A 13,673-nucleotide genomic window follows, 5' to 3' on the forward strand; every position below is an offset into this window, starting at 1 on the left:
CAGATGTGGCCCTGGAGTAGGTGCTGAAGGTCCCTAGCTTGGAACACGCAAACAAAAGTACCTGAAGTGAAGGTTTGCTCGCCGGAGCTTAACCTTGTTACAAATGTCTGTGTGTCTTCTGCCTCTCTGGGCTAGAGACTCAGAACTTGGTCAATCCACAGTGTCTCCCAAGGATGGAGACTCAGAGATGCTGCATCAGTTGTTGTCTCGCTGGATGAAGACTCTGAACGTAGATTATCTCTTTCCTCGCAGGCTAAAAACTCAGAACTTGGTCAATCCGCAGTGTCTGAGTAACTTTCATACATACATTTCGATTTTGTAAATGGAGCAAACAGCAGAACTGTTTTTTTAAACTACAACTGCCAGTAGGTGTCAGCAAGTGACTGTCTAAATTAGTGAGTTGAACCTTTCAATCAGCTGATTGGTTTAAAATGCTAATTCATTTAACTTTGCAAGCAATCATACTTATAGCCTGACTGAATTATTTACTAGTCCTTGTAACACTGAGGAACAAAAAACTGTGCTGCTCAGAGATGCACAGGTTCTGCTGTTTATTCTAATTACAAAATGTGAATTTGTGTATAAAAAAGTTACTTGGTAATTTGTTGTTGATTTACATTTGTAAATCTCATGGCTCATGAGATCCACTTTCCTAAGATCCACTGAGTTTAGCTCTAATTCAATTCAATTCAATTCAATTCAAATTTATTTGTATAATGCTTTTCATAATACATATCGTTGGAAAGCAAATTTACAGCAAATTAAAGGTTTTACAATATATTTAGTAATAGCTTACTAGTTGTGACTGTCAAGTTGATGTGCATACGGCAGAGATGTGTGGTAAAGATCAATTAATCAGGGTTGGCATCATCTGAAGTCCTCTGAGGGGTTGGATCATCTCTTCTGAAGTGTTTTGGATCCAGACTGGAGCTTGTGAATTCCTAGTTACCACGGGATGTCAATCCGATGGCAAAAATGGAGAACAAATAGGAACATAATTAGTGTCGCTGCTGTTCAAATCAAGCAAAGAAAGATTTGTTCAACCAGAGCTAAAAGATTAATAATGTGCATTTGATCAGATATAACTGCAGGAAAAGTTTACGAGATGTATTATTTGAATGCTTGTGACTAGTTAGGTACGCAGGAGCTAAACCGTTAAGGGCTTTATAGGTAAGAAGTAATATTTTGTAGCTGATGCGGAGCCAGTGCAGAGACTTTAAAATTGGGGTAATATGATCATATTTTCTTGACCTGGTAAGCAGCTGCATTTTGGACTATCTGTAGCTTGTTAACTGAAGATGCAGGACAAACACCTAGTAGTGCATTACAATAGTCCAGTCTAGAGGTCATGAATGCGTGAACTAGCTTTTCTGCATCAGAAACGGGTAACATGTTTCGTAGCTTGGCAATGTTTCTAAGATGGAAAAATACTGTTTTTGTAACATGAGAAATATGATTTTCAAAAGACAAGTTGCTGTCTAATATAACACCCAGACTTTTGACTGCAGTGGGAGTAACAGTACATCCGTCTTGTTGTAGATTGTAAGCCAAGGGATTCTGTGAACGTTTTTTTTTTTGGTCCAATAAGTAATATCTCTGTCTTATCTGAATTTAATAGCAGAAAATTATTGGTCATCTAATCATTTACATTTTTAACACACTCTGTTAACTCTGATAATTTAGAAGTTTCATCTGGTCTTGTTGAGATATATAGTAGAGTATCATCAGCATAACAATGAAAACGAATCCCGTGTTTTCTAATTATATTACCAAGGGGCAGTATGTATATTGAAAATAGTAGAGGACCTAAAACAGATCCTTGTGGCACTCCATACTTTACTGGTGATAACTGAGATGACTCCCCATTTAAATAAACAAAGTGGTAGCGATCAGACAGGTAGGATCTAAACCATCTTAAAGCCTGCCCTTGAATACCCGCAGAGTTTTGTAGTTGATCTATGAGTATGTCATGATCTATAGTGTTGAACGCAGCACTAAGATTAAGGAAAACTAGCAGTGAGATGAAGCCTTGGTCTGACGCAAGAAGCAAGTGATTTTAACAAGTGCCGTTTCTGTGCTATGATGGTGCCTGAAACCTGATGAAATCCTTCACAGATAGCATTTTTTTTGCAAGAATGAGCACAGTTGAGCAGATAAAACTTTCTCTAAAATTTTAGACATAAATGGAAGATTAGAAATGGGTCTGTAATTTGCCAGTTTACTAGGGTCTAGTTTTGTTTTCTTAATAAGAGGCTTAATAACCGCCAGCTTGAATGGTTTTGGGACGTGACCTAAAGAGAACAATGAGTTAATAATATTGAGAAGCAGTTCTTCTGCTACAGTAATTTAGTGGGTACAGGATCTAATGTGCATGTTGTTGGTTTGAACACAGTGATGAGTTTATTTAGCTCTTCCTGTCCTATAGTTGTAAAGCACTGCAGTTTTTCTTTGGGTGTGGTGAAAGAAGCTGATGTATTAGACCCTGTAGAATCTACATTGGTTATTGTATTTCTGATGTTATCTATTTTATCAGTGAAGAAATTCATGAAATCATTACTATTAAACTGTAAGGGAATATTTAGATTGGGTGATGTCTGATTATTTGTTAATCTAGCCGCTGTGCTAAATAAAAACCTTGGATTGTTTTAGTTCTTTTCTATGAGTTTGCAGATATGCTCAGCCCTGGTAGCTTTTAATGCCTGTCTATATCTGGACATACTGTTTGTTTTTCCACACAATTCTAAAAACTTCCAAGTTTTTCTCCATTTGCGCTCAAGATTATGAGTTTCTTTCTTGAGAGCATGTGATTAAAATGATGAGTGGGCCTGGTGACATTTTGCATTTCAGTTAAGCAGAGTACATCAAAACTATTATCTGTGATCATTTCATTCACAATAACTGTTTTGGGTGTAAGTGATCTAATGTTTAGGAGCCCGAGCTTTAAAAATGGTTTCTGTTCATTTATTTTGCATTTTTCTGGTTTAATTATGATCAGATTTTTTTGAGATCCTGCATTAAATTTATGTTTTGACCTCACTATTCGAGGAACAGACACAGTCTTTATAGATTGGACAGTGCAAGTACTATCATTTAAGCGTTCAGAACAAAAGCCATCGTAGCAATCATTTGAGAATGTACTTACTAGTCAAATGGAGCGTAGCGTCCTGGAGATGTTGTCCGACAGCAGCTCCGCTCCGACTCTGCTGGGGTTCAGGCCATCAGCACGGAAAAGCCTAGGACGTTCCCAGAAAAGATTCCAGTTATTAACAAAGAGCAGTTTCTCTTCTTTACACCATGTCAATAACCATTTATTTAGGGCAGTAAGTCTACTGAACCTTCACCACAAACAACTCAAACAACTAAATAAACTGACAGATATCTCTGGCTAATGACTGAACTCCCCAGAATACTTGAAAATAATCCAAAGAACTTAATGTATCTTGAGCTAATTCCTATATTTAAATATAATATTTAAAATAATGTTTTGTATTTGAATATATTTTAAAATGTTATTTATGACTTTGATCAAAGCTAAATTTTCAATTACTCCAGTCTTCAGTGTCACATGATCCTTCAATCAGTCTAATAAGCTGATTTGGCATGCAATGTCTTATAATTATATATATATATTGCAATAATATATAATATATTGCCCTTGTTGCCGTTATTATTATTTAAAACAGTTGAGTACCTTTTTTTCGAGGATTCTTTGAATAGAAAATCCAAAGATCACTTTCTTTGCGGTGGTCTTTTGAGCGTCTTTCTTTTCTTTAGTTTTTTTTTTTTTTTTTGCGCAGACATTATAGAAATTAATGCTTTTATTTAACAAGGATGCTTTAAATTAATTAAAGTTTTAGATAAATGGTGGGAGCCCAACTGGTTCATCAAAGAAACTTGAAAAATTGTACTCTCTCTTTTTAACATAATACATAATAAATTTTTTCTTGAGCAAAAATTGGAATATTAGAATCAAGTCTTAAGGATCTGTGATTGGTTAAACCTAATCAGGTTTGATTGGTTATCATATGACTATAGTTCTACTGTTTAAGCAGTATTAATGGGTTCAGATTCATTCAAATCAATGTTAAAAAATCTTTAATTGACTACTATTTTTTACTTCTGATGGAAAATAGCAAAAAGTACTGTTCTGGTCTTGCTTTATGGTCTTTTAAGGGTTAAATTACATTTTGTGCAGTAATATTCTGAACAGCCATTAAATGAAAATTTCAATCAAAGCATAAATTTAACGGCAATGAAGTCGTCTTTACATCCATTTTGACCGCTCCCAGTACCCATACCGTAAGTACACGATTAGATGCGCAAAGAGAAAAAAAAGTGCGGCTGGTATGACCGCAGTTTTCGTTTAGCTAAGGTAGCATGGATGTACCGGACAATGGAGTCACGTTCCGTCTCGCGGAGGAGCAAAGCGGTTCCGGGTGGAGATCTCGAAGACCGGTGTAGCAGCCGATTCTGTTCCCCTCGGAATGTCTGTTCCCCTTTACGCAATCATACTACATATCTTGCGTAGTTGCCGAGTTACCGAGTTACCATACGTATTATCAGAACTAACGTACTCCTGAAGCGCAACTGGATGTACAGGAAGCAAAATAGTTCAAAACGTACCGTCTTTTTTTCTGAAACTTGAAAAAGGATTTGAGAAAAGAGGTTTTCCCCAACTTACAACCGTTTTAAGAGTAATGTTTGAGGCTTTGGTTATTACGAAGAAGTCTCTAGCGCAGGCCTATTTGAAGCACAATGTCTGTCATGGGTGTTTTTAAATGTCACTTAATTTTATGAGTGAAATAAACAACAAAGAGACCAATTTTCCAGCAGGTGTAACAGTTTACAAAAAAAAAAAAAAAAAAAAACAAGACTACAAAAACAATGGCTTCAAAATTCATTTTGATTAAAGCATAAAAGGATAAAAACTTTTTCTGTGGATAGATTATTAACACAGCCCATGTGGAACCATCACCTACAGTCATCACAGGAAATCTGTAAAAATAATAATAATAAAAAAAAATGTTAGCAGCATTGTCAGCAATTGTTCTAGTCTATTCATTAATATCCCACACCAATGTAATAAATAAATAAATAAAGCAAAGATGTTCTGAAGGCCCAATGCAAGAAATAGGCCCATTTAAAATGGCATTAAAGAACAGGTCATTTTACCATTGTAATTTCTGGAAAGTCAATTTAGTATAGTTTATTGACAAGTATTAACTTTGTATCAGGTCTTGGTATATACCTATATCTCACTGTCAGTAGATATGAATATCACTTAGAGTAGTGTTTGCTTACCATCAACTTGGAAGTTGGAAGAACGTCTACGATATATATATATATATATTTTTTTTTTTAATGTCAAACGGGTAAATGCCTTGAGTTTTATAATTGAATATTTCCTCAAACATTTTGGATCCATTGTTCAAATTGTATGAAAATGCCAGCAAGAATAGAAATTCAGGTGACAATGTGACATGGTCATGTCCCCAGTTTATAGCTCTATTGATTAACTTGATTAATTGATTTCATTAGTGACCTCTGAAATTAGGCTACGTGTCACTTATTATAACAGCTGTATATTTTCCCTTCTTGTGAAAACAATAACATTTTGTTAAGTATTCAAATTCAATATATGCCAAGAAGTTATCAGTTAGAGGACTGATAGATGAAATATTGTGATGTATTATATGTGACTCTGGACCACAAAACCAGTCATAAGTGTACATCACATGAATGCTGAATAAATAAGCTTTCCGTTGATGTATGGTTTGTTAGGAAAGGACAATATTTGGCTGAGATACAACTATTTGAAAATCTGGAATCTGAGGGTGCAAAAAAATCAAAATATGGAGAAAATCACCTTTAAAGTTGTCCAATGCATATTACTAATCAAAACTTATGAAATTTACAAAATATCTTCATGGAACATGATCTTTACTTAATATCCTAATGATGTTTGGCATAAAAAAAAAAAAAAAAAAAATCGATGACCCATCAGATGTATTTCTGGCTATTGCTAAAAATATACCCGTGCAACATAAGACTGGTTTTGTGGTCCAGAGTCACATATAGTCTATAACAGGGGTGGTGAACTCCGGTCCTGGAGAGCTCAGCTCCAACCCTAATTAAAACTCACCTGCCTGTTGTTTTCTAGTAACCCTTCAGACCTTGATTAGCTTGTTCAGGTGTGTTTGATTAGGGTTGAAGCAAAACTATGCAGGGCTGCGGCTCTCCAGGACCGACGTTCACCACCCCTGGTCTATAATATGAGTTATCGAGTTTTATCTGTCTGCACCGACAGATTAGACTAAAATGTATACGCAAAATTTAAATGCATAAACTCAGACATTAGACAAAAACAATGGAAGAATAATTAAAACCACAGAACATTAATGGAAGGGGGAGAATAATTTTATTACGCTGCAGTGCAGCAAGACATTTGAAAGTAGCGCCAACACTTTTGTCCCTTTTCGCTTTCCGTACATCCAGTTGTGTTTTGGGTGCATTTGGACGCGTTTTCAGCACCACTGTTGCCAAAACCACAGTTTTTATTTCCATGTAATTAGGCAAAGTTTGATTAACAGTTGGTCGGGTTAATTACGCAGACCTGGCAACCCGCTCAGCAGATACGCTTGGTCTAGGGGGAACAGGAATTCCAGAGGGGAACATGTAACGTCCGCCAGAGAGTCCACCCGAAACAAGGAAAGAAAACTCGAGGCAATTAGTCGTTTGATGAGCCTTTATAGTTGTTCGCGCTAGTGCACTCCTCTTACACACATGCGAGAGGGCAAGTACAAAACAGTAAATAAAACACTCTGGTAACGGGACAAACAAAAAGGAAGAAAGTTAGAGCATTGTAGTACTCAGCAGCAGAGCGACCATCTCTCGCCTCACTCTCGACTCTATCTCAGTGCGTGCGCATTCACAAAACAGCAGTCAAACTTAGAGCAAAATATATTTAAAGGGACCTTAACATAATGTTAAACATTAGAATCCGTTACAAACAGAATCACTGGAGGCACTGGAGGCGGAGAGGAGCGAGGTCCTCGCCCGGGGCCTGGCTCGCATCTTCCTCTGCTGCTGCACCCAGGGTCCGTGGTGTCCCGGCGGCGGAGTGAAGGACACCTGGGAAGATCACGTCCAGAGTGCACGGGACCTGTGCAGAGAAGCACACGGAGTAGAGGTGGTCAGAGTGTTGTCTACCTGCACTCAAAGGTAGACGCAAATTCGCCATTAAGCAAAAGGAAAGGAAAGGATGTGACGTGTGGCCAAGTGTGGTGACCCATACTCAGAATTTGTGCTCTGCATTTAACCCATCTAAGTGCACACACACAGTAGTGAGTAGTGAACAAACACGCACACACAGAGATGAGTCAAGCCCGACTCCTAACCATTAGGCCACGGCTGCCCCCAAGTTTACTCACTGTTACTTGCATTAAAGCAACAACGGTAATGTGTGTAAATAGTGTGTAAACAATGCAAGCAAGATTAACGGCAAAACGCTGGTGCTGCTAACGGGCTATAAGCTAGCGGACTCGGGAAATCAAAAAAACTAGTGAAGAAAGGCAAAATGATGGTTTATAAAATTAAATATTGTCACAGGGTTAATTCACACAGGATAAAAACTCAAAATGATGGTTTATAAAATTGAACTTATTTAAAAAGTGCAGTAGTATATAAACAATAGGGAAGTGATCAAACACAATGAGCATGTTAATCAGTGTCAGGATCATTAGAAAATCACAGGTAAAGTGATCAGGTGTGCAGATCGGTCTTCAGCTGCTTTCTATGAGGCAGAAGGAGAGAAAACATTTGAGAATCTGTTTCTCAGAGAAAATGTTATAAAAATGAGAAACTCATTGAATGACAGCTGATATGCATTTTAACATCCGGTCTTTTTTTTTTTTTCCAGGGCGACGCTGATATCTTCTATCATATAATATATATATTGTTATTATTCTTTTCTTTTTTTTTTATATAGACTTTCAGACTGCAGTATCACTGAAAAAGGTTATAAAGCTCTGGCTTCAGCTCTGAGATCAAACCCTTCACACCTGATAGAGCTGGATCTCACAGGAAATGATCCTGGACAATCAGGAGTGAAGGAGCTCAGTGATTTACTACAGGATGGACTCTGTTCATTAAAGACCATCAGGTGAAAAAGACCTTAAAATATTTAAAAATGATCCACAGATGTGAAATCAGCTGTATGAAAATATATAGAAGGGTCAAATGCACCACTGTTGAATAGAAATGACATGAACTGGAATTAAATAGCAGTTCAGAGAAATTCAACAGACACAATATAAGTATGGTAAAAATAATATAAAAATACAAATGATCTAAAATCCTTATCTGCTTCCTGTAGGTTTTTGAAAAGTCCTGCTGCAGAGGAAGCGTGTGAGTATCTCACTGGAGTTCTGGGTAAAAGTCCATTACTACTGAAAGAACTGGATCTGAGTGGAGATAAATTAGGAGATCTGGATGGGGAGAAACTCTCTGCTCTTTTGATGGACTCTCATAGCAAACTGGAGAAAATAATGTGAGTGAACATGATTTATACATTGAAACCTCTTTGATTATTCATTATTAAAGACTGTCAGTCACATGTGTAATCAGATATGAAGAGCTGTTGATCTGATGTGTGTTGAATATGTGCTGAATAATAATAATCAAGCGTTGTGTTAGTTCAGACAGAACACGTCAGTCAAGCTCACATCAGCTGATACCGCCAACACTAACAGTATGCAATATAACTGTAATAAATATACATGATGAAAGTGGTCCTGACTGAAATGCTGTTTTTGTGTTCAGGCTGAATAATTGTGAGCTGACAGAGAAAAGCTGTTCAGTTCTAGCTACTGTTCTCTCCTCCAAAACCATCCTGAAAGAGATGAACCTGAACAACAGTCGTCTGCTGGACTCAGGAGTCAAAGAGATCTGTGAGGGACTGAAGAATCCTGTGTGTGAGCTGAAGATACTGAAGTGAGTACATTTCACCAACAGCTACACTCAACACCACAGCAATGAGATCAATACTGCACACTGGCTGATGATGGGAATATTATATGTGACCCTGGACCACAAAACTAGTCATAAGGGTAGTGTTGTTTTTGGTGGCCTGTTTTAATTTTAGTTTTAGTCAAGTTTCATTTTACTAAAAGTCTTTAACTAAAAGTCTGAGCATTTTAGTCCTATTTTAGTCAGAATTATCCATGACTATTTTCGTCTAGTGTTAGTCGACAAAAACTGATGACATTTTAGTCTAGTTTTAGTCAATGAAAATTGTATTTTAGCCTCTTTTTAGTAATGCAATTCTATTTAACCCAGTCAAAATAGTATAAGTACCTAGTAGTATAGATGAAACCAAAATTTTCTTTTAGCCAAACCCATTTGAAACAAGAATATCTTATTATATTATTGTTACCTTATAGACTCAAGAATACATCCATTCCAGACACGGAAGATGCTCTGATTTGGATTTACAACATTTATTTTACCAACCAAACATGTTAGAAGTACACACACAGATTTAAATAAAATAAATAAAAACAATAAATAAAATAAAATAGCATCACATGACAATGCCAGAAAAAATTAATACATTCAAATTTAACAAAGAGAAACAAGGTGCTTGAATGCTCAAGCTACAATAACATACTAAACTTCTTTCTCTTCTTTGAACATTTTGTCAATCAAGTTTAAAATTGTGTGTCTTTTTGGCACTTTGAACTTTTTGTCCATTTTTGCCATCATGGCAATCAACACCTCAGCTTTGACAATTCATGCTGGGAGCCCTGTGCGGCCTATCCACTGCACTATCCCCTCCTCTTTGGTACGTTGCTCTGGGGAGTTGTCGTTGTACCTCCTTGTGGCAAAGAAATCCTGAGCACTAGTTGACTTGTCCATCTTCTTGGGTGGGACTTGCTTCACTGGTGCTATTTCTGGAATCTAGCACAGGAACAGATACAATGTCAGGACAGATGCAGCCTCTGGAAAATCTAACTGAAAAATCTAACTGTTGCAGATATTAAGTAGCATAAATCCTTGCTAACCATAGTAAATCAACCTCAACCTGTCTGTTAAAAAAAAAAAAAAAACTAAATTCAAATGATAAATACTGTTTTCTGTTTTGGCGCACGTAATGTGGCGTAAATCGTAAAATGTAGCGCTTCTGTTAACGCCAGAGCCATTGAAAAACAGAGCTGCAACAAGTTTTGATCTCGCCGGCGTCACCGCCACGCGGTCACGTGATTCACGAAGCTCTCAAAACAAACCAGCGTGGACAGTACAAAATGTGTTTAAGTGGGATAGAGACGACAGCTTCACTATACAGGTATTTGCAGCCATTTTTGGTAAACATTACAGCATATTAAGCATTGATTTTACATCGATGACATTTATAGTATAATTTTATTCTGGAGAGTGATGGAAGCAACCCTTACGAAAATTAAATATGGCTTTACTGCAAATAAAACAAAAAAAAAAACATGGTTACTATAGTTAAATCATGGTAACCACAAATTAACTATGGTCTTGCTACACTAACCATAGTTCAACCATGGTATTTGTAGAAAAACTATGGTTATAGAAATGGTAATCAATGCACCAAAAACATGGTTACTACACTTTTACTATAATAAAACCATGGTTAATTTTCGTAAGGGTTAATATGGTTTTCTTGTATTTAGCCCTCAGATATTGCTTACTAATAATGTGACTGTACAGCTTAACTATTTTTCAGTTAAATAAATGTTATAATAATTTATATTTTAAGGAGATTCTTAATATTTTAAGGAGATCATTTGGTACTAAATACTATTTGTCCAATAATTATGATCCATTAATGACTTAAAATGTATATATTTTTATATTTATATTACTTATATTAAAATTAGTCTAGTATTTAAGGTTAAATAGAGAAAATAGGGTTTTAAATTCCAATGCAAAGAGGCAAATTACAGTCATTTTGTGGTCGAAAAAAAATACATTTTCATTTGTAATGCCATGGTTTACCCACTAGGTACCTGTATGGCTCTTTATTAAATATACATGCACCTAGAATATTGCAGGTCATACCTGCTTACTTATGTTTAAATTTTTCATTTGAATAAATATTTAGAAATGAGTTAATAACTTACATCCTTTTTAATGATACTTGTATAAGCACACACAATGAATGCAAGCAAATACTGAATTTAAACCAAGTTTAAAATGGAACTAAAAAATGCATTCAGCTGCATTTTTATCCCCTTATATGTACAGTATATACATATAAATAGACCCCCTCCACCACCACTCCAAAACCAAAAAAAAACAAAAAAAAAAAAAAAAACTGAACTTAAAAGTTGGCAACCTCATTTTTATTCATCAACAATAATGCATTATACATTTAATTATACTCATCGTCACATGACCAGCATTTACGTTGCGTCTCGTCTCGTTGATGGTGCTCCGATTTTGAACTTCCAAAATGCAGTTTAAATGCGGCTTCAAACGATCATAAATGCGGTTGTAAACGATCCCAGCTGAGGAAGAAGGGTCTTATCTAGTCAAACCATCATTATTTTCATAAAAATAATACAATTTATATACTTTTCAATGTCAAACACTCGTCTTGTCTTACTCTCCCTGAACTCTGTGTATTCTGACTCAAGACAGTTAGGGTATGTCGAAAAACTCAGACAATAAATTGTTACAATTGATTTTATTCTGACTTACTCTGAAATGATTTTCTCAAGTAGATTAAGTGAAGGTGTATGTTACCGCAAATATGCGTCCAGGGTTAAGTACATACTAGATCTCAGGTTAGATGGAGCATGGGGCACATCAGGTGAGATTCTAGATTTCTGACTGATTGACTTTAGTTAAGTTGTTATGCAGTTGCATTAACTATGGGGGGCTAGACAAAATACTATTGGAGTACTAGCATGGTTCGGGCATATTTCATAGTACTAGCCATAACCTCTGGTTATTGTCTCAGCTTTATTCAAGTTTTATTCAAGATTTAGTGAATTTCTCACCCTTTTTGAGACTTTATTCAAAAGCCTAGCAACTAAATCATTTTCTTGGACAAACCTCATTTAGATTACAACACTCACCCACTGATATATTTGTTATTAAAACCCTCCACACATCACTTTTGGCCACTGTTGTGTTTGGTGGGGTTAGTGTCACAATATTTAAGACTCTGCTTATTGTGTCATCACCGGTGCATTGCTGCATTTTTCCTACTTTTATTTCTGCAGTTAGTATATCAGTTTGTATGGTTTTATCAATTCCATATCATCATATAACTCCAATATGTCATATGTTCATTGGAAAGTGTGTGTCTCCTCCTCTTTGCTGCCATCTTGTTACTATTAAACTAGGTTAGGAGACGTCTCCAGCTCTCTTAAATAATTTAGGAGCTGAAACCTAGTCTTAACACTTAGGAACCTTTATGAATCACTCTTATTCTTAAGTCTAGGAATAAAAGTAAAATGATTTTGATGATTCTTTATAAATACGGCCCCTGGTCCAATTGATTTGAGAAGTCTAGAATAAAAGTAAAATGATATGATTCTTAGAATTGATGGAATGATAAAACGATGCAAACTTGATCACCAAGCAATGTTTTTTTTGTAAGTGACCAAGTAAGAAACTTAATAACGTATTCCACTCTACAAATCAATGCTCAAACTGCAGAAATAAAAGTAGTAATTATGTTTTATCAGTGGAAAATTGGAAAAATGCAGCAATGCAGCGGTGATGACACAGTAAACAGGATCTTAAATATTGTGCCACAAACCTCCACCAAACACAACCGTGGCCAAAAGTGATGTGTGGAGGTCTCTTATTCTTAAGTCTAGGAATAAGAGTAAAATTACGTCATTCTTACAATTTTTACACACTTAAGACTAAAATTTTACTCTGAGCATCTTTATAAATACGGCCCCTGGTTCATACCACGTCCCAATCAGGTTGAGCAAGACCTTCCCTTTCCCAGGAGTGGATAGTGGAATATAAGTATACTGCAGTAAAAGGACTGAATTATAAATCTTACAAACTAAACTACAAGAAGGAGTATTAATGTTCAACCACTTCTACAGAGGATGTGAGACACATTGGAGGCCCAAGGAACAACGTAGGCCTTTAAAGCCTCAGTCTTATATATAATAAGAAAGAAAATCCACACTGTAAAAAAATGGTAAAAAGACTGGCAGCGGGGATTCCAGAGATATTCCGTTAAATTACAGAAAATCACTATTTCTCAAAATCACAAGCAAAAACTGTAAAAATACAGAATAAACTTTATGGTCAAAACTCATTAAATTACAGTACATTATCGTTGATAATATACAAAAATTATTTTAAATTACAATTAAATAACAATCAACTTTCAGGTTAATTGCCATAAATTTAAGGTTTTAATTAGTTATTTTATAGAACTGATCTGTCCATCTACAGTAATTGACTTTTAAACTACCGTTTTTCCATGTACAATAACTAAGAAATTTTTTTATAAAAATGGAGTAAACACATATTTTTTAAAGGATTAATCCTTCTTTTTACAGAAAAATTAAAAGGTATTTAGAAGTTATTTTATGTGTACCTGGAATCATTTTGTTAAAATACAGATATAATTAACTACAATAATCAAAAATGTTGTATAAAAATGTTGTAAA

The 13,673-nt window shown here is 35.6% G+C and overlaps 1 protein-coding gene across 1 annotated transcript in view; it reads left to right on the forward strand.

Annotated features, from left to right (window-relative positions):
• The window catches only part of LOC127161203 (ribonuclease inhibitor), a 49,225-nt gene that overhangs the window by 16,309 nt on the left and 19,243 nt on the right, over positions 1–13,673 (forward strand). The window contains exons 4-6 of the mRNA XM_051103834.1: positions 7,988–8,161; positions 8,375–8,548; positions 8,821–8,991. Coding sequence (XP_050959791.1) covers positions 7,988–8,161; positions 8,375–8,548; positions 8,821–8,991 — 519 coding nt within the window. The remainder of the gene's footprint in view (positions 1–7,987; positions 8,162–8,374; positions 8,549–8,820; positions 8,992–13,673) is intronic.

Source organism: Labeo rohita, unplaced genomic scaffold (genome assembly GCF_022985175.1).
Source record: "Labeo rohita strain BAU-BD-2019 unplaced genomic scaffold, IGBB_LRoh.1.0 scaffold_580, whole genome shotgun sequence".
Lineage (NCBI taxonomy): Eukaryota > Metazoa > Chordata > Actinopteri > Cypriniformes > Cyprinidae > Labeo > Labeo rohita.